At 41.5% G+C, this 20,096-nt stretch overlaps 2 protein-coding genes and 1 long non-coding RNA gene across 4 annotated transcripts in view; 1 reads left to right on the top strand and 2 right to left on the bottom strand.

The window, feature by feature from the left end:
* The first annotated feature begins 801 nt into the window (after window positions 1-801).
* On the top strand, window positions 802-3,443 carry LOC139546944 (uncharacterized). Its single transcript, XR_011669289.1, has 2 exons — window positions 802-1,204; window positions 2,656-3,443. It is a non-coding gene; the product is annotated as an uncharacterized lncRNA (long non-coding RNA).
* A 3,150-nt stretch (window positions 3,444-6,593) lies between these two features.
* The window catches only part of LOC139546939 (cytohesin-interacting protein-like), a 142,727-nt gene continuing 129,224 nt past the window's right edge, over window positions 6,594-20,096 (bottom strand). The window contains exons 2-9 of one of the 2 annotated variants that reach the window (XM_071355928.1): window positions 10,723-10,996; window positions 10,210-10,259; window positions 9,930-9,984; window positions 9,709-9,811; window positions 8,940-9,033; window positions 8,620-8,686; window positions 8,212-8,278; window positions 6,594-7,981 (exon numbers count right to left, since the gene is read on the bottom strand). In XM_071355928.1, coding sequence (XP_071212029.1) covers window positions 7,527-7,981; window positions 8,212-8,278; window positions 8,620-8,686; window positions 8,940-9,033; window positions 9,709-9,811; window positions 9,930-9,984; window positions 10,210-10,259; window positions 10,723-10,899 — 1,068 coding nt within the window. In that variant the 5' untranslated portion in view covers window positions 10,900-10,996 and the 3' untranslated portion in view covers window positions 6,594-7,526. Of the gene's footprint in view, window positions 7,982-8,211; window positions 8,279-8,619; window positions 8,687-8,939; window positions 9,034-9,708; window positions 9,812-9,929; window positions 9,985-10,209; window positions 10,260-10,722; window positions 11,510-20,096 lie in introns of those variants that run through there. The other variant, XM_071355927.1, reaches the window with a different exon arrangement.
* LOC139546937 (activin receptor type-1C-like) overlaps window positions 14,430-20,096 on the bottom strand; it is a 29,474-nt gene continuing 23,807 nt past the window's right edge. Inside the window, exons 8-9 of the mRNA XM_071355926.1 lie at window positions 18,980-19,110; window positions 14,430-17,519 (exon numbers count right to left, since the gene is read on the bottom strand). Of these exons, the coding sequence (XP_071212027.1) occupies window positions 17,394-17,519; window positions 18,980-19,110 (257 nt within the window). The 3' untranslated portion in view covers window positions 14,430-17,393. The remainder of the gene's footprint in view (window positions 17,520-18,979; window positions 19,111-20,096) is intronic.

Raw genomic sequence — 20,096 nt, 5'->3', positions numbered from 1 at the left:
TCATAAATGGAAGAAGTTTGGAACCACCCAGACTCTTCCTAGAGCTGGCTGCCCGGCCAAACTGAGCAATCGGGAGAGAAGGGCCTTGGTCAGGGAGGTAACCAAAAACCCGATGATCACTCTGACAGAGCTCCAAAGTTCCTCTGTGGAGATGTGAGAAAATTCCAGAAGGACAACCATCTCTGAAGCACTCCACCAATTAGGCCTTTAGGGTAGAGTGGCCAGACAGGAAGCCACTCCTCTCCTCAGTAAAAGGCAAATGACAGCCCACTTGGAGTTAGCCAAAAGGGACCTAAAGACTCTCAGACCATAAGAAACAAGATAAAACCAAGATTGAACTATTTGCCCTGAATGCCAAGCTTCACGTCTGGAGGAAACCTGGAACCTTCCCTACGGTGGAGCATGGTGGCAGCATCATCTTGTGGGGATGTTTTTCAGTGGCAGGGACTAGGAGACTAATCAAGATCTAGGGAAAGATGAACGGAGGAAAGTTCAGAGAGATTCTTATTTTTATTTTTATTTATTTTTAAATTTTATCCCCTTTTCTCCCCAATTTTCGTGGTATCCAATCGCTAGTAATTACTATCTTGTCTCATCGCTACAACTCCCGTACGGGCTCGGGAGAGACGAAGGTCGAAAGTCATGCGTCCTCCGAAGCACAACCCAACCAAGCCGCACTGCTTCTTAACACAGCGCGCCTCCAACCCGGAAGCCAGCCGCACCAATGTGTCGGAGGAAACACCGTGCACCCGCCCCCCTCAGTTAGCGCGCACTGCGCCCGGCCCGCCACAGGAGTCGCTGGAGCGCGATGAGACAAGGATATCCCTACCGGCCAAACCCTCCCTAACCCGGACGACGCTAAGCCAATTGTGCGTCGCCCCACGGACCTCCCGGTCGCGGCCGGCTGCGACAGAGCCTGGGCGCGAGAGATTCTTGATGAAAACCTTCTCCAGAGCGCTCAGGACCTCAGACTGGGGCGAAGGTTCACCTTCGAACAGGACAATGACCCTAAGCACACAGCCAAGACAACGCAGGAGTGGAAGTCTTTGAATGTCCTTGAGTGGCTCAGCCAGAGTCCGTAGTTGAACCTGATCGAACATCTCTGGAGAGACCTTAAAATAGCTGTGCAGCAACGGTCCCCCTCTAACCTGACAGAGCTTGAGAGGATTTGCAGAGAAGAATGGGAGAAACTCCCCAAATACAGGTGTGCCAAGCTTGTAGCGTCATACCCAAGAAGAGTCAAGGGTGTAATCGCTTTAACAAAGTACTGAGTAAAGGGTCTGAATACTTATGTAAATGTCATATTTCAGGTTTTTATTTTGAATAAATTAGCAAATATTTCTAAAAACCTGTTTTTGCTTTATCATTATGGGTTATTGTGTGAAGATTCATGAGTGAAAAAAAAATATTTAATACATTTTTGAATAAGACTGTAACGTAACAAAATGTGGGAAAAGTCAAGGGGTCTGAATACTTTCCGAAGGCATTGTAAATCTCAATGTTTGCTAGTAGGATTACTATGTCCCCAAGCCTCTTATTTTTTTTATCTGGTAATCAAATACTTGCCTTACATAATTAAATGTTCCAACTGTTATTTTCAATTGAAATAACTTAATTCGGGGGATTATATTTTTTACTAATTATTACAATACTTCTGTGCATTACGTTACAATACTACTATCCATATTGAGCTCTTATCAGTAGTCATTCCAAGTCTGTGGGAACTTAGACTTTTTACGTGTCGACCATTCATTTGGCTTGAGAAGGGACATAGCGTTACAGTAAAACGTCAACGTTTGAGATACAATCTTAAAAGACTGTGTATTGTGTATTAGAAAGATAAACAAACCCCTAACAATAGGGGATAATTATGCCAGTTTGCACAGTGACTGGTTTAGCATGCCCCTCAGTCCACATCCAGCTCCTTGTAGTTGAAGTAAAACTGCAGTATAGTCTACTTCAAGGAAACTGACATCAATAGAATGTTACAGATTCTTCATCATGGACTCCAACTCGTCAATCTTTTGGCGAGTGTTACCTTTGCGTGTCTTCCTGTAGGAGACAGTGCTATATTTGGAGCTGATGTTGTGGTTGGAGGATTTCTTATGATGGGATCGGCCAGACTTCTATCCTCATGAAGACTGGGAACTGTTACCTTGACAGGGCAGGGAATCTTGGGAACCGTTGTCTGTCCTCCACCTCATCCTGACTCTCACTGTCGGGCTCATCACCAGAGGAGGTTGTGGTGTCAGGCTCCGTGTTCAGCCGAGCCACCTCCTCCTTACGTACAGACAGGGGTGTAGTAGCAGTTGTCTGATCCTGTGAATGTTTCACTTCCATTCCTTGAGTGCAGCAGAAACTTAAAAGCAAAAGTACACAACATTTATGCCCCTTGTTCTTAGAACAAATTAATATTCAGAGTTTTCTCTGCTTGTAGTGACCTAAATATTCCATTCACATAACTCCAGCTCATGAAAAAGTGTATTGTATCTGGTTGGTTCATAAACCTGGTTATATGGTGATTTACCAAAACTATTAATTGTGGAATGTATGTGCTGGATAATTGATACTGACATTTTTGCTTTATTGTAACGCAGATTTCCTTACCCTTGTCTGGCAATGTGTTCTACCCTGGCTGTTTTTGTGGCTCTGCAGGTGTTGGAGTTGGGATTTGTGCCAAAGTTTCTGTTTGGGCTGTCTGGGGCTCAGTTACGGCACTGTTGTTGTGCTGAAGTGACCCACTGTCAAACATGGCAGAGGTACGAGTGTCTCCTCCGTCAGTGATCGGATCTGTCCCTGTTCCATTCTCCATGACTACACCCGGCTGTCTCAGCCTTGAGTAGGCTCACCTCCCCATTCTGTTGTTGAGCTGACTTGGAACTACAGATCAAGGGATAAGACCTTCCTTCCCCGTCTAATGGAGCATCACCCTCATCATAGAACACAGAGTCATCGCCCTCCTCCTCCAGAGCGGCAGCAGCTCTCTCCACGGCCTGCTCCAGAGACTGGATGGCTCCCAGACTCATCCCACTGATGATCTCCACCACCTGGGATGCCATCTCGTTTTGTTTGTTTGTTCAAAATAGTTTTTAGGACCCCCTTTGTGGTGTTGAAAAATAATCAGACTTCTCTGATGTTGACGATTGTCCACCTCTTGTTTTTTTCCTGCTGAGCTTTTGTCGTATCAGTTGCCAGAGTTTGTAAATCCCCAGCTGGCCAATTGGGGTCGTCCATTCCAGTTGTCCAATGAAAATGCGCATTCTCGGTCCAAGTTATCCCGTTTGATTGTAAGAGAGATTTACCATCCTGCATTTTAATCAATGATGTGATGCGAGTTTGTCTTTTTTGTGCTAGTATGCTTGAAATTCTTCAAGTGTGTTTGAGCCAATGAAAAGCAGAGGTTTTGTGTCGGGCCAATAAATGTCTCTTTGTCTGTGTGGAAAGTGAACTGACTGTACTGATTCTTTAGTTTAATCCCTCCTGAGTGACCACCTTCTTCTCCCTGTGACATTCTGAGGCTAGATTGACATTCTACTGTAGATTTACTCAAAAAGCAGGGTAAGCTACAGAGTAGAGTTTATTCCTATAGAGGCCCCATTACCTATAAAGTGCACATGTTGCATGCTTAAAAGTCCAATGCAGCCGTTTTTATCTCAATGTCAAATAATTTCTGGGTAACAATGAAGTACCGTAATGTAATTACAATTAAAATTGTCAAAAATAAACAAAAATAGTATCTTAGAAAAGAGCAATTTTGCTTGGACTGTCTGTGTGGTCTGAGTGGGAAGGGGAGAATGAGTTGTCATTGGCAGAGAGGTTTGTAACTCCCTTTCTTATTGGTCTATTGTGACCCCCTCCCACCAAAATAGGCTGACATTTCAGGCAGTCTTTTTAAACAGCTCTTACAGTATAATGTTCACAGTATTATCCCAACCTCAGAATGCAAAGCGTTTGCAAAGCTGTCATCAAGGCAAAGGGTAGCTACTTTGAAGTGTCTCAAATATAAAATATATTTTGATTTGTTTAACACTTTTTTGGTTACTACATGATTCCATATGTGTTATTTCATAGTTTTGATGTCTTCACTATTATTCTACAATGTAGAAAATAGAACAAATAAAGAAAAACCCTTGAATGAGTAGGTGTGTCCAAACTTCTGACTGGTACTGTGTGTGTATATATATATATATATGTGTATATATATAGGGGTGTTAACCCCGGTGTCCTGGCTAAATTCCCAATCTGACCCTCTACCATCACGGTCACCTAATAATCCCCAGTTTACAATTGGCTCATTCATCCCCCTCCTCTCCCCTGTAACTATTCCCCAGGTCGTTGCTGCAAATGAGAACGTGTTCTCAGTCAACTTACCTGGTAAAATAACGGTAAAATAAAAAAAAAAAAAAAATATATATATATATATATATATATATATATATATATATATATACATACAAAAGTATGTGGACACCCCTTCTAATGAGTGTATTTGGCTATTTCAGCCAAACCCGTTGCTGACAGATTTATCAAATCGAGCACACAGCCATGCAATCTCCATAGACAAACATTGGCAGTAGAATGGCCTTACTGAAGAGCTCATTGACTTCAATTCGTCAAATTTCTGCCCTGCTCGAGCTACCCCGGTCAACTGTAAGTACTGTTATTGTGAAGTGGAAATATCTAGGAGCAACAACGGCTCCACCATGAAGTGGTAGGCCACACAAGCTAAAAAAAACGGGACTGTTTTTTTAGCTTGCTTAAAAATGGTCTGTCTTCGGTTGCAACACTCATCACCTATTGTAGTTCCAAATTGTTTCTAGAAGCAACATCAGCACAATAACTGTTTGTCATGAGCTTCATGAAATGGGTTTCCATGGCCGAGCAGCTGCACACAAACCTAAGATCACCATGTGCAATGCCAAGCGTCGGCTGGAATTTTGTAAAGCTCGCTGACATTGGACTCTGCAGCAGTGGAAACGTGTTCTATGAGGTGATGAATCACGCTTCACCATCTGGCAGTCTGAGGAACAAATCTGGGTTTTGGGGATGCCAGGAGAACACTACCTGCCCCAATACATATTGCTAACTGTAAAGTTTGGTGGAGGAGGATTACTGGTCTGGAGTTGTTTTTCATGGTTTGGGCTAGGCCCCTTAGTTCCAGTGAAGGAAAATCTGAATGCTACAGCATACAATGACATTCTAGACAATTATGTCCTTACAACTTTGTGATATATAATATAATAATAAATAGTAAAAAAATAAGAAAAACCCTTGAATGTGTAGGTGTGTCTAAACTTTTGACTGGTACTATATTTTTATTGTGTACTAGATCATATGGGTTGAAAAGTATTTTTTTCTCAGACATAAATAAACAATTCCAGGTGAAAGACAAAAGTCTAATAGCTTTCTGGGGGTGGAAACACAACTACATTAATAAAATATTGCCCTCTTGCTAGATTGATGACTAAAGCCATATCGAAACAGTGCAAATCAGCTGTCAGCTCAACTGGTTTTAATACACCAATGGTAACATGATGGGAGACTAGTCAGGATCGAGGGAAAGATGAACAGAGCAATGTACAGAGAGATCCTTGATGAAAACCTGCTCCAGAGCGCTCAGGACCTCAGACAGGGGCGAAGTTTCACCTTCCAACAGGACAATGAACCTAAGCACACAGCCCAGACAACGCAGGAGTGGCTTCGGGACAAGTCTCTGAATGTTCTAGAGTGACCCAGCCAGAGCCCGATCAAACATCTCTGGAGACACCTGAAAATAGCTGTGCAGCAACGCTCCCCATCCAACCTGACAGAGCTTGAGAGAATCTGCAGAGAAGAATGGGAGAAACGCCTGAAATACAGGTGTGCCAAGCTTGTAGCGTCATACCCTAGAAGACTCAAGGCTGTAATAGCTGCCAAAGGTGCTTCAACAAAGTACTGAGTAAAGGCTCTGAATACTTATGTAAATGTAATATATAAATGTGTAGTTTTTTGTTAATGTGCAAACATAAAAATAAAAAAAACGTTTTTGCTTTGTCGTTAGAGGGTATTATGTTTAGACTGATGAGGGGGCGGGGGGACTATTTAATCCATTTTAGAATAAGGCTGGAAAGTAACTGTGGAATGTGGAAAAATTCAAGGGGTCTGAATACTTTACGAATGCACTGTATATTACTCCAGCAATTATCATGAGCCCATCCTCCCCAGTTTAGGTGCCACCAACCCCCTGTGAGTGCAATGCTGTCTCTTGCTGCGGAGTCCCCAGTCTTGAGGTTCCAAGTCAAGTAAAAAAATAAATTCTATCCATTTGAGTCTCAAGTCAGACGCGGGTCAAAGTCATGTGACGTTTGTGCTACCTACCCTTTCATTTAAGTTACGTTTATGCTACCTACCCTTTCATTTAAGTTACGTTTATGCTACCTACCCTTTCATGTAAGTTACTTTTATGCTACCTACCCTTTCATGTAAGTTACTTTTATGCTACCTACCCTTTCATGTAAGTTACTTTTATGCTACCTACCCTTTCATGTAAGTTACTTTTATGCTACCTATCCTTTCATTTAAGCAACAGAAGAAGGCAATATGAGAGTATGAGATAGAGAATATGTGAAGAGTGACAGTTTATTTGTGCATTTTGTTACAGGTCACTTGTGTTCAGAGAATTTCAAAACATATTTGCTTTGAACCTTAATAAAAGCAGCAATATGAAGACAGCAAGCATAAAACAAATGACATTACACGACACTCCAAGTTACTGAAAAATGGCCTGAATTGCAGGAAACTTCAGATGTGTAGTTTATCAAGACTGAAAGTTGTAGATACATAAGCAAGCCAAACGTGGCAATGGGAACAGAAATAGTGAAGAACGTAGCACCTTCTCTGCCCCACATCCTGTTTTGAACTGTGCAGTTAACCACGTAGCTAAGAACTCACACTTTTTTTATGTGACAAAACTCCCAGACATGCTGTCCAATAACTTATTTGATCACATGTAAATATGCAACGCATACATGTCTTAAGTTATATACAAGCAACATGTTTAATTGAGGAAGATCGGGCCTTTTCATTCATAGTCTCTCTTAGTTATCACCCTACATCCAATGGTCACAATTTTAGAAATGCCAAGCACAATCTTTGTTTCATTGGCTGCACACACATTAACTGAGTTCTTGCGTTCCTTATTACAAATAACTGCATTCTTTATTACAAAGAATTGTTACAATTTTAAGAATTGACACTGTTTTCTCTAGGATTTTGGTCAAGAACTAATCCTCTGAAAATGGTTGTGTGAAAGTGCAACACCAAAGCAGTCCATCATGCACGCAGTATCTGTAGATAACTGAAGGCTTTTGTGAAAGGGAGAATGCTTGCTTCCTCCTAATGCTTCTCATGTCCATAATGGTCATATAGTATGTGTCTCTTCCCGAGTCCTGGTATGGCATCCATGTTAGGACTGTCTCAGCAACAAATGTTTGTATTGAACGTCAAATCACACAAAGACGTACTGTAGTGTTCGTTCATAGCTCAGTTCAGGTGTCCTCCTCCTCCACTGAGTGGTTGAATCCAGGGATGAATTTCAGGATGTGTTTGCGGACGCTGGCTCTTCTGGCCTTCCTGGGGAGAGTCCCAAACAGGGAGGAGGCTCTGGAAGCATCCCATGTGGGGGAGGGGGAGGAGAGGCAACTGCTGCGGCTGGACAGGCTACCGCTGCGGGTACGGCTGAGGCTGGCTGGGGGCCTGGGGGGCCCCTCCTCGTTGAAGTCTCTGGAGAAGAAGCAACTATCGTCTGGACTGGCCACACTGCAGGGGCTCGGGGAGCCCAGGTCGCCAAACACACTGGCCAGGTCACTGTCCTCCGTCATCCCACTCTGGCAGCTACTGTCACTGGAGAAGCGGTGGCCGCGGTGGCCACTGTGTCCTGACAGAGACATTGGAGACATCAGGGAGTCCATAGAGGGGTGTAGAGAACTGTCATTCAGGTTACCTTGAGACAAGAGAAGGGTAGTTAGTTGACAGTGTGGATTTATCCAACCACAGTATTCATGTGCACTATAAAGGATGTGGTTGATTGACAGGATTTTTTTTTCAGTTAATTTCTCACAATGACGTTCAACAAAGCTCATTAATAGACAGATCAGCGATTTACTCGTCATTTTCACATCAGCTAATGAGAAAGGAAGTTCTGCGGTTTCAAAGCTGGGCAAAACCCCTCACCTCGCATAAGACATTTTTCCTGTAATCTGAGTGCTTGCAACTCCACCCTTTTCTCTCTCAGGGTTTGCTGTGTGGACAAAGATGTAGAATGACGATTAGACTTGGTTGACTCGGAGGTCAGCCATACAGTACTTAACATAACCTTTATAATGATGTGTTTCCCTGTGACCCAATTCATCTATGTAGGATTAGTGATGAAATGGTATTGAGCATACTTATAGCTATACTAAACCTGTTTCAATACTGTGCTACTGTTGTTCTGTCATGTGTGCTTATTTGTGCTGTGCTGGGTGGGGTTATGTGGTTGGCTACAGCACAGAGCACGCCACCCATATTTTCCACTGTAAGGTTTTATTCAACTAGGGTGTGTTATTGAAGCCAAACATCCGCCCTGTAAGAGAGACACACCTTGAGCAAGCTCATCTTCTTCTCCAGTTCAATCCTCTTCACCGCCGTCCCACACACCGTCTCCATCCTGAGATTACACAGGGACTAAATGAGCACAAGCAGCCACAGCTCCGTATATAGTGCGCTAACTCTGACCATGTCCCATAGGGCACTTTATAGTGCACTACTTTGACCAGGGCCCATAGAGCTCTGTTCAAAAGTTGTGCACTATATTGGGAATAGGGTGCCATTTGGGATGTTTCTATGCTCAATGTTTTTCTCATTTCTTCAGAGTTAGACAGTAACCCTTTGGCTTGGGTCTCATTGCAGGTCTTACTCACCGTAATAGGTTGGCGGATTCTCGAATCAGGTCAACGATGCGCTGATGGCTTGACCCCTCAATGCTGAGCCCATTGATGGTGATGATAACATCACCTATGTGAACAGAGCAAGAGGAAGAGGGACAGAGAGGGAGAGAGTGAGAAAGAGAGAGAGAGAGAGAGAAAGAGAGCATATGAGAGATAGACAGAGAGAGAAAGAGAGGTCAGGCCTTTGCGTTGCTGGCCTTTCTCTGTGTGAAAGTTACATGTATTGTAATGAGTGTAACGTAGACATCTCTCTGATTCAATCAGATCAAGCGTTAAGCGGCAAAAGCTGACACCCGCATAGCTGATATTTTGGCAGTATCAGAGGTGTAACTGCGTTGGAGCTGTCAAATCGGTGAGCAGCTGCTCTTGATCATTGTCACGAAGCCACACCCATCCCACTCGCGTTAGAAGTTCAGAACGAGAAAGTGTTGGCTAAATAATAATGACGCTCAAATTAAAAATCATAAAACTATTCATTTCTACCAGCCTAATCGAGGTGTACTGTAGATCACATCTCACATTTCAGTGTTCAAACTTGTAAACAAGGCTGCATGGGATTTCTCATAATGCGACCCCGTGCAGCCAATGGCAATGTCCACTTTAAGTATAATGACAGGAGCCGCTTGTGGATTTGACAGCCCGACACCACCAGAACAAACGCTATGCGGATGTCAGCTAAAGCGGATCTGTTTGAATAGAGCGCTGAGCCACAGGTAGAGGAAGTAGGAGGTGGGTGTCTCACCGGCGGTCAGGCCTGCACTCTCAGCTGAGCTGTCCTCCTGCACCTTGTACACAAACGTGCACATCTCCACCGCCATGCTTTTCTTCAGCTGCATGCCATACGTCTAGAACAAGAGGAATCACTTCTTGTTGACTTCTGTCACTAGGCAGGACTGATAGCGCAGATAAATATGTATTGAAAATGTATTTTGTATTAATTGTAAAACGGATTAAATGTCTCACCTGAATTTCAAATCCAAAAGTCTCATTGTCTTGCTTTTGCAACATAATGGTAGTCCTATGTGCAGGCAGAATTCAGTTACACACTTGTCATAACTTGAGTCATTAAACATAATTGTGTTTGTATCATAGTATTAACAGTCAATCAAATTTCAATCAAATGTATTTATAAAGCCCTTCTTACATCAGCTGATGTCACAAAGTGCTGTACACAAACCCAGCCTAAAACACCAAACAGCAAGCAAACAGTGCCCTATACAAATGACAAAGGGCTTGTATTTACCTCTGAGGGTCAGTGTAATCCACTAAGGAGTTTGAGCGGGCTCTGTTGGACTGGAAAGTCAAAAGTATATTTAATACATTTTCATACATTTTATAAATACAACAGTGAAAATAACTATTCTGATTATACATTTATTTCATGTAAAATAAACTATATTTAGACCAGTCTCTTCATATTCTTGGTAAATAATGTGACAAAACATGTTAATTTATCTTAAACACAGTGTGTTTCCAGGTACTTTTTTTCTGCTCGTGAACTAGTTTGTCTCTTATGTAGAACAAAAACATTACAATTGTCAAACTGCTTTTTGTCTTTGTAAGTGCTCTGTTCTGTTTCGGTAAGTGTTAATGTATACCTCTCTGATGCCACTGACACAGTTTTATATACTATCTACAAACATCAATGACCTCTAAGAATAACAAACTGTGTGCAACTTATAGGTCACATGACTGAAATGATACACAGTAAAACAGTTCAATCTTTTCCTGTTTCTTTCCAAGGTTTCTCACTCACCTGTTTCCAGCCTCTTGGCAGAGTCCCGGGAGTAGTCCCCCCATTCTGACTGCTTTTGTTATGGGGTCCCTTCAGAGAGTGCTGATACCATACCTTCTTCCTCAGAGAGCCCTCCATAATGTAACTGTCCTGGCTGCCCTGTCGCAGGAGCCTGTTGAGGTTCATGGTGGATTGCATAGTGGAGTGGAGCGCTCTCTCTTCACAGCACCATATTGCAGCTCTGCTACAGATAGTTCCGTACAGTAACTCTGCATGTGTCGTATGTGGTGTGTCCCTGCCCTGCTGTGCTGCTGAAAGCAAATGTGTCAAAGCGGAAATCCACACCATGTTATTATGGTGAACCTGTGTTAGTCGATCACAGCCCTCGCTCACTTTCTTTACATTTTTTTCTTATTTTTCTCGTGAACTGTTCGTCTGCTCTGCTGCGGCCGGGAAAAGGAATCTACTTACGTTTTTTTTCTTTTCAAACATCCCCCTTTTCTTTGTGCAGTCTGTGCGATTCGATTTATGGTCTGTCAGAAATCAGCAACGCATGAAAAACTACCACCTCTGTGGTCTAGTCTAGCATCACCTGCTTCCCCTTACTCCAAGTTCTGTTTTCTGAATGGGTTGGAGTCAACCTGAGCCTCTCTGGTCTGCCAAGCAAAGAGCTTTGTCTTGTGAGGACAGACAAAAGCAGGCTTTCGCTCGGGGCTAGAGACTTGCTTTACAAACACACGGCATGGGTCAATGGCTAGAAGCCATCAGACGTGGTTTGATCAAAGAGGAAATCACACACAGGCCAATGGTCAAGAATAAAAAAAGTCAGACGTGCTAAAGAAGACTCTCTCACAGGACATAAAGAACAATATAAAAATGTAGTTTTTTTTTTTAGAGTTAAGGATTTTTCCTAATTAATTTTCTAAGACAAAGAACAATATGTATTAGATGATTATACAGTACCTTTCCATTTGCATTCATTCGAATACCCCAAAATGTATGATGTGTTTGGGATACAAAACTAATTAAATTGGTCAATTAGAAACATCAGAATGTCCCACACCTAAAGCCTGTCTTTGTGACACTGTCCCAAATGGCACTGTATTCCCGATATAGTGCACCACTTTTGACCAGAGCCCTATAGGTTACCATTTGGGACCAGCCCTCACGAAACAGAACAGTTAAACGGCAGTGTTGCCTCACTCTAATCCTCTCTGGCCCATTGAACCTGTGTGACCCATAGGAGAGCCAGCTACCAAGCTTCCACGGGACTGTTAGGCCAGTAGATTTCCCCTCCACTGTAACACTGTGTACAGACAAGGAATGCACACCAAACGGCACACTATTCGCTATTCAGACCCCTTGACCTTTTCCACATTTTGTTACATTACAGCCTTATTCTAAAATGTATTAAATAAAAAATTGTACTCATGAATCTACACACAAGACCCCATAATTATGCAAAATGTATACAAAAAACATAATATTTATATAAGTATTCAGAACCTTTACTCATTACTTTGTTGAAGCACATTTGCCAGCGCTTACAGCCTCAAGTCTTCTTGGGTATGATGCTACAAGCTTGGCACACCTGTATTTGGAGAGTTTATCCCATTCCTCTCTGCAAATCCTCTCAAGCTCTGTCCATGGGGAGTGTCGCTGCACAGCTATTTTCAGATCTCTCCAGAGATGTTCGATCGGGTTCAAGTTCGGGCTCTGGCTGGGCCACTCAAGGACATTCAAAGACCTGAAGCCACTCCTGCATTGTCTGGGCTGTGTGCTTAGGGTCGTTGTCCTGTTGGAAGAAGAACCTTTGCCCCAGTCAGGTCCTGAGCGCTCTGGAGCAGGTTTTCATCAAGAATCTCTCTGTACATTACTCTGTTCATCTTTCCTCTCGATCCTGACTAGTCTCCCAGTCCCTGCCGCTGAAAAACATCCCCACAGCATGATGCTGCCACCACCATGCTTCACCGTAGGGATGGTGCCCGGGTTCTTCCAGACGTGATACTTGGCATTCAGGCCAAAGAGTTCAATGTTGGTTTCATCAGACCAGAGAAACTTTTTTCTCATGGTCTGAGAGTCCTTTAGTTGCCTTTTGGCAAACTCCAAACAGGCTGTCATGTGCCTTTTACTGAGGAGTGGCTTCCATCTGGTCACTCTACCATAAAGGCCTGATTGGTGGAGGGCTGCAGAGATGGTTGTCCTTCTGGAATGTTCTCCCATCTCCACAGAGGAACTTTGGAGCTCTGTCAGAGTGACCATCGGGCTCTTGGTCACCTCCCCTGACCAATGCCCTTCTCCACCGATTGCTCGGAAGAATTCTAGGAAGAATCTAGGTGGTTCCAAACTACTTCCATTTAAGAATGATGGAGGACACTGTGTTCTTGGGGACCTTCAATGCTGCAGAAATGTTTTGGTACCCTTCCCCAGATCTGTGCCTCAACACAATCCTGTCTCGGAGCTCTACGGACAATTTCTTTGAACTCATGACTTCATTTTTGCTCTGACATGCACTGTCAACTGTGGGACCTTATATAGACAGGTGTGTCCCTTTCCAAATCATGTCCAATCAATTGAATTTACCACAGGTGGACTCCAAATGAAGAAGTAGAAACATTTCAAGGTTGACCAATGGAAACAGGATGCACCTGAGCTAACTTTCAAGTCTCATAGCAAAGGGTCTGAATACTTATGTAAATAAAATGAGTAATTTTTATATTTTTAATAAATTATAAAAAAATAAATCTAAAAACCTGTTTTTGCTTTGTCATTATGGGATATTATGTGTAGATTGATGAGGAAACATTTTTATTGAATCCATTTTAGAATAAGGCTGTAACGTAACAAAATGTGGAAAAGGGGTCTGAATACTTTCTGAATGCACTTTAGGGCTCTGGTCAAGTAGTGAAATATGTAGGGAATAGGGTGCCATTTGGAACACATGGCTCAACTAGAAATGTAATTCTGATGGTTGTCACATTTAACGTATTGCAATATTTCATCAAGACAAAAACATTCCTCGCTAATGTTTCAAATGTTACATTGTGCTGATCAGCTTTAAGTACCTGGGATATTAATTGACCAATTGTGTGAATGTAGGAAGTTTACAGTCAGTTGTTCAGATAGGCCTTGCCTAGTTGGAAATTCACTGAGGAAAGAGCAGGGTAGAGTACGGGTACTGTAAGTGGTTTTATGACAGTTTTCCCTCAACTCTGCAGAACATACAGTACAAATTAAATTAGTTTGAGGCCTTGAATACTTCTACGTCACGTCACCATTGGGGAAAAAAACAAGCCTGGTTTCAGAAATGTGTCTCACAAAGCCACATCTGTGAAGTTATGATTGTCCATGTTCCCGGTCACAGTGCTGTAGAATTGAACGGAGAATATGGTTAAACCTAAGCACATTCGGGAGTGGCTGACTCATCTGGGTAGTGCCGCTAACAGCCAAGGTGACAAGGCTTACTTCCTCCATTTAAACGGACAAATCTGCTGTAGTTGTCAAGTTAGCTGTCAAGTCTTCTGAACCACAGTACATTTATGAATCATTGCAGAGGATAAACGGATGACATACATAAGAAATTGTCATTTCAGGTAAATGATCGAAAATGAGAGGGAAACGCTCTCATTCCGGAAGATCAAATCATGCCCTGATTATATTATAATCTGTCATGGGGAATTACACATGACAAACAAATAAGGTTTTAAAGATATTGAAGAAAAATGTAATTTTCAATTAAATGTAGTTTATTGACTCACCGTTGTCACATATTTATAATAAATAGTGTAAGACTGAAAGACATATTGACATAAGAGACCCATATCTGAATTCACAACACAAAATAGTTGCTCTTGTCAAGAGAAAGAATTAAGCTAATTCATTGGAGGGTGACATTTCTCAACGTAAAACCTTCTTTAGAAAACTAATATCACATTCCCGGAGCAGGCAAAACTTCCAAATTGTGTCATACACAATTTTCAAAAGATATTTGACCAGAAATTACAGAATTAGTCTCTTTCCTTCGGAATGACAGATAGTCTATAGAAGCAAAACAATTCCACACATCATCTTGAGCAGTGGTCAAACATTGATCAGACTGTTCAGTTCCTCAGGGAAACCATGACAACAAAAGCACAGCTTCATTTCCAATTAGACAATTAACATTAGCTTGCTTGTCCACAGGATACAGGCAGAGCACTAAATACTGCAATGTCAATATATATTTTGTTAACATTTGTCAATATATATTTTGTTAACATTTGGGGGAAATAATTACACATATTAAAGTGAAACGGTCATTGTTTTTACGTACAAAACATAATTGTAACATTGACTTAATGATACAGCTATATGGGCAGCAGAGCAGCAAGCCTGTAACTATGTACACCTATGAAGCAACTGCAGATGCTACATTGCCCATTGTACTGTACATTGACACCCCCCCCCCCCCCAGACAGATGCTGACTTGCATGAACTACAAAGATGTTAAACAGCTCAGGGCTCTATTCAATCTGTATCGCTGAAGCGTTCCAGGTTATGAGATCCAAAGGTAAATTCCGATTGAGCCGACATATGCAGCTTTTACCGTGAATGCAGTCTTCGCTATCGCGGGAACTTTGCCTTCAGATTTCAATCACGCTGTAACTCTGAACTTTAGCGATCGAAATTCAAGAGCACTTATTTGCATAAGCAAACAATATAAAAGTAAACAAGAACAAATCTACATAAGTCATTAAAAGCCAAGTGTGTTTTTCTAAACAGCACCCTTCTTAAACAATCTCAAATCGCAGGCTTTGTTTAAGCAAAATGACACCACAGGCAATACATTGGCAAATTTCCAAACATACATTAGCAAAATGTCTGTGTGATATACACGTCGTATACCTCTGATTGAACTTGCTGCAGGCCTACACAAACAGAGCACCAGGCATGCCATGTTGTGTACAGGAGACACCCACAGCAGATTTAGCTTATGTCCCCGTTCCTAAACCTGTTATGGCAAGGGTTTACAAGCCAAGTCTGACAATGGCATTAGTGTTCACATAAGCAGCCTGAACACGGCCACTGCTCAAACTCACGGCTGTCTTGACTCTCTGAAAAATCCCTCTTTAGTAGACAAACAAAAATATTTGGTGAACAATTTGGTCTTTTTTTGTGTTTGCATATTATCTTGGGTAAAGGGTGTACTGCTTTGAGTACATTATACCAACAATGTAGTAAATGCTGTACTTTATTTTTCTTTAAACAGTGTATGTATATATTTTCACATTGGCATTTCATAGGGTCCCTACATATTGTAGCATTCAATTAAAGGCTTTGGATATAAATATATTTCTATGGAATAAAAGTCTTTCCATAATTATGTCTATATATTAAATATATTTAAATGTTTTTTTCTAAAACTTCTCTCTTCTGTAATATAACAAAAGTTGTGCTTCACAGAGAAGATGCGATTGTTAGGCGCGTGTGGATGTGTTTAAAGGGGCAATCTGCAATAGCGACATCCGTTTTTTCACTTTTATTACATTAATGATATACACCCATTGATTCTTAAAGAATATAACTTGTAAATGTCTCATGAGCTAAGTAAAACTGTCGTAGCACATCGAAAACCAAACAATGTTTTACGCCATTGTTTGTAAACAGTGCCATTGTACACAAATACTGTATATCCTCAAAGCATGGTTAATCCCAGAGATCCTATTAAATCACTATTCTTATTTCAACTATTAGTATTCTAATTCCTAATGATATGGTTAATACTATAATATTGATATCATGGATGGTCAGTCCTTGCATCTATAGCTCTGTCTATGAATTTTAGAGTAGTTACATTTCTCCAGCCCCATCCCTCAGCTGTTAACCAAAATAGCGGCGGATGTCCACTTTGTCATTGTTGTTGTTAGAACTGCAGATTGCCCCTTTAACAATAACATATTGTGATATACAACATCTTGGACTTTTTTACTTAAATACAGAGTATAGTTGATATAGGCATTATTTTTCAAGTCATATACAAAAATATATATGGATACGAAATAGAATAGGGTGGGGAGGGGGCAGCACCCAAGTAGCAGTTATCTTTATGGATGTAGACCTTGGGTGTCCTTTACTAATCAGGCATAGCAGTGAGTGCATTACTCGGTAACATTTACAATCCTTTTTGTATGTTGCCTACTGTTGCCACTACAGTACATACACTATTATATGGCATGAAGCATTCAATGTGCAACTTCAAGCTTTGGGCACTTAAAAACATCTGAGGTAGCAGAGACAAATCAGTACATTAGAAATCATCCATTGTCATCTAAAAAGGTCACAGTTTCATTTCCTGTTCCTTCTTGATTGGGTGATGCAGTTCCAGTCACACACTGCAGGGCAGGACAGGAGTGTTCCCTGCTGGGTAGCAGCAGTAGGCGCCTTTGGCATCACAAGCTGAGAATGCACACTGCTGAGTCGTATTCATTAGTGCACAACACAGCAAAAAATAAATAAAAAATGAAAATTTGAGTTTCTTATTTGACAAATTCTGGTAGACCCCTCCCCGCTCTGGTCTGTTTTATTGTTTGGTTTCTAATGAATGCCACCCAGTTGAGTGTTTAGTGCTTCAGTGTAGTCCAGAGGATGCTTTGCTCCCAACTAATAACAGGACATTGGACAGGGGGGGGCAGCCAGTGGGCTAGCTTACCTAGCTAATCTTTGATGTCCTTGAGTACAGTCACCTGAGAGACGGTTTTCTTGACCCTCAGTGCGGTGAGCCGAGCTGCAGCATTGGCGTACCAGCACTCGCGCATCAGCTTGCCTATCACCCGCAGTGCCTAACGAATCAAGAGGGATTTTTATCAATTAACAGGCCCAGATTTGACATGGTCAGACCAGACTTTATGGTAATATAGCACAGGCTCTTATCCAGAGCGACTTACAGTAAGTGCATTCAACTAAGGTACAATGCCTTCAGAAAGTATTCATACCCATTGACTTATTTCACATTTTGTTGTGTTGCAGCCTGAATTAAAAATGGATTCAATATTTTTTGTTCTCACCAATCTACACACAATACGCCCTAATGTCAAAGTGAAAACGTGATTTTAGACATTTTAGCAAATATATTGAAAATACAGAAATATCTAATTCACGTAAGGACTCACACCCCTGAGTCAATACTTTGTAGAAGCACCTTTGGCAGCAATTACAGCTATGAGTCTTTCTGGGTAGGCCTCTACGAGTTTCCACACCTGGATTGTGCAACATTTGACCAATATTATTTTCAAAATTATTCAAGCTCTGTCAAATTGGTTGTTGATCATTGCTAGACAACCAATTTCAGGTCTTGCCATATATTTTTTTATAGATTTAAGTCATAACTAGCTCAGTCACATTCACTGTCTTCTTGGTAAGCAACTCCAGTGTAGGTTTTCCCTTGTGGTTTAGGTTATTGTCCTGCTGAAAGGTAAATTCATCTCCCACTGTCTGGTGAAAAGCAGATTGAATCAGGTTTTCCTCTAGGATTTTGCCTGTGCTTAGATCTATTCCGTTTCTGTTTTATCCTGAAAAACTCCCCAGTCCTTAATGATTGAATTAGGGACCTTAATGATAATTGTATGTGTGGGGTGCAGAGATGAGGTAGTCATTCAAAATTCATGTTAAACACTATTATTGCACACAGAGTGAGCCCATGCAACTTATTATGTGACTTGTTAAGCAAATGTTTACTCCTGAACTTACTTAGGCTTGCCATAACAAAGGGGTTGAATACTTATTGACTCAAGATATTTCAGCTTTTCATTTGTAAACATTTCAAAAAACATAATTACACTTTGACATGATGAGGTATTGTGTGCAGGCCAGTGACAAAACATCTCAATTAAATCCTTTTAAATTCAGGCTATAACTAAATGTGGAAAACGTCAAGGGGTCTGAATACTTTCCGAAGGCACTGTAGGTAAACAACCCCATATCACAGTCAACGCAAGTAAAAACTTCTTCAGAAACAGCAGTTCAATTTACAGAGGTACAATTCAAAATGCTAGCCAAGCCAACATACAGTATTTACCTTATGGCACTGTAGTGGTAAAGCAAAAAATAATAAAACATTCCAGTCTAGGGTTGTAAAATTCAGGTAACTTCACCTAAATTCCCAGGCTTCCCGGTTGGAGTATTCACAGATTTACTGCCCATTTACTGCTGATTCCAGGAATCTTCCAACTAGAAAAACCTGGACATTTTGGGGAAATGACCGGAATTCAGCAACGCTATTAGAGTCAGAATCCTATCTCACCTCGCAGCTCTGCCACTGGTTGGGAATGTTAGGTCTCAGTTTCTGGTCACAGACAATCTTTCGCATGTCCTCCACCGAGGGATCTGAAGACACCATATCATAGTAAGGCAACTGAAAATCTTCTTGAAGTCCTTTGGGAAAAAGACACACGTTTTATCATCAGTTCCGCAGCACAAATGTACCTCCATGAGTTCCACGGCAATATTAAACATTTTGTTTATTCACTATCAGTGGTAATATAATGATTCTTTAAAAAAGGTCCCCAACAGTGAAAATCATGTTTTAAAAAAAAATCAGATTTGATGATATTTGGATGAAAACAGTTCATATAGTAGGTTGATCCAAGTATGACAAATGATTGTAGCTGGTACATTGAGAAAGTTGATCATAAAGTTACTGGTCCCCCCCCCCCCCCTGTAAGTAAGCATTTCACGGTTAGTCTACACCTGTTGTTTACAAAGCATGTGACAAATAAAATGTGATTTGAACGTTGTCCACATAAGGATCTGCAGTGTGTATAGTATTTGTAATTTACCCCTGAAAATCATGTTTTGATACAAAATCACAGCATATCCCCCAAGGCAAAGGGGGATATCCTGTGAAGCCTGTGAAGACAGACCAAAGTAGGGGGGATATGCTGTGAAGCCCGACCCAACATACTATAAGTCATAGTTATTCATTTCAAATCAATTGAGCATTTCAGACACACATTCCAAATACAAACATTGAAAAGTTTCAGCAAAAAACTTGCATATTTCAAATTGAGTACTTCCAAAATGCCAGAATACACATTGTAGAATAAGTAGATCCCTACATAAACGAATTGATAGCATCATAACTCACTACTTAAATTCACTACCCATTTAACAAACATTTCCCTTTAAAAAAAAAACAGGCTGGGTAGACAGGCTCCTGGATCTCCTCTTCAATGTCAGCCGTGATCCAGCGCCGTATGTGAGGAAGCTGTGTGAGCTGTCCATCCCAGGACACCTGTCTGCCCGGTGTGAGAGGCCTGATAAGGAGGAGGCCATAGCTGGATTTGTGTCCCGCTTCAATCTTGGGAATGACTGAAGCCAAGTGGGTGACTGAAGCCTGCTTGATCAAAGTGGGGCACATG

The sequence above is a fragment of the Salvelinus alpinus genome, chromosome 20 (genome assembly GCF_045679555.1).
Source record: "Salvelinus alpinus chromosome 20, SLU_Salpinus.1, whole genome shotgun sequence".
Classification (NCBI taxonomy): Eukaryota; Metazoa; Chordata; class Actinopteri; order Salmoniformes; family Salmonidae; genus Salvelinus; species Salvelinus alpinus.
The sequence above is the reverse complement of the archived record's forward strand: the minus strand, read 5'-3'. Positions and strand labels throughout refer to the sequence as shown.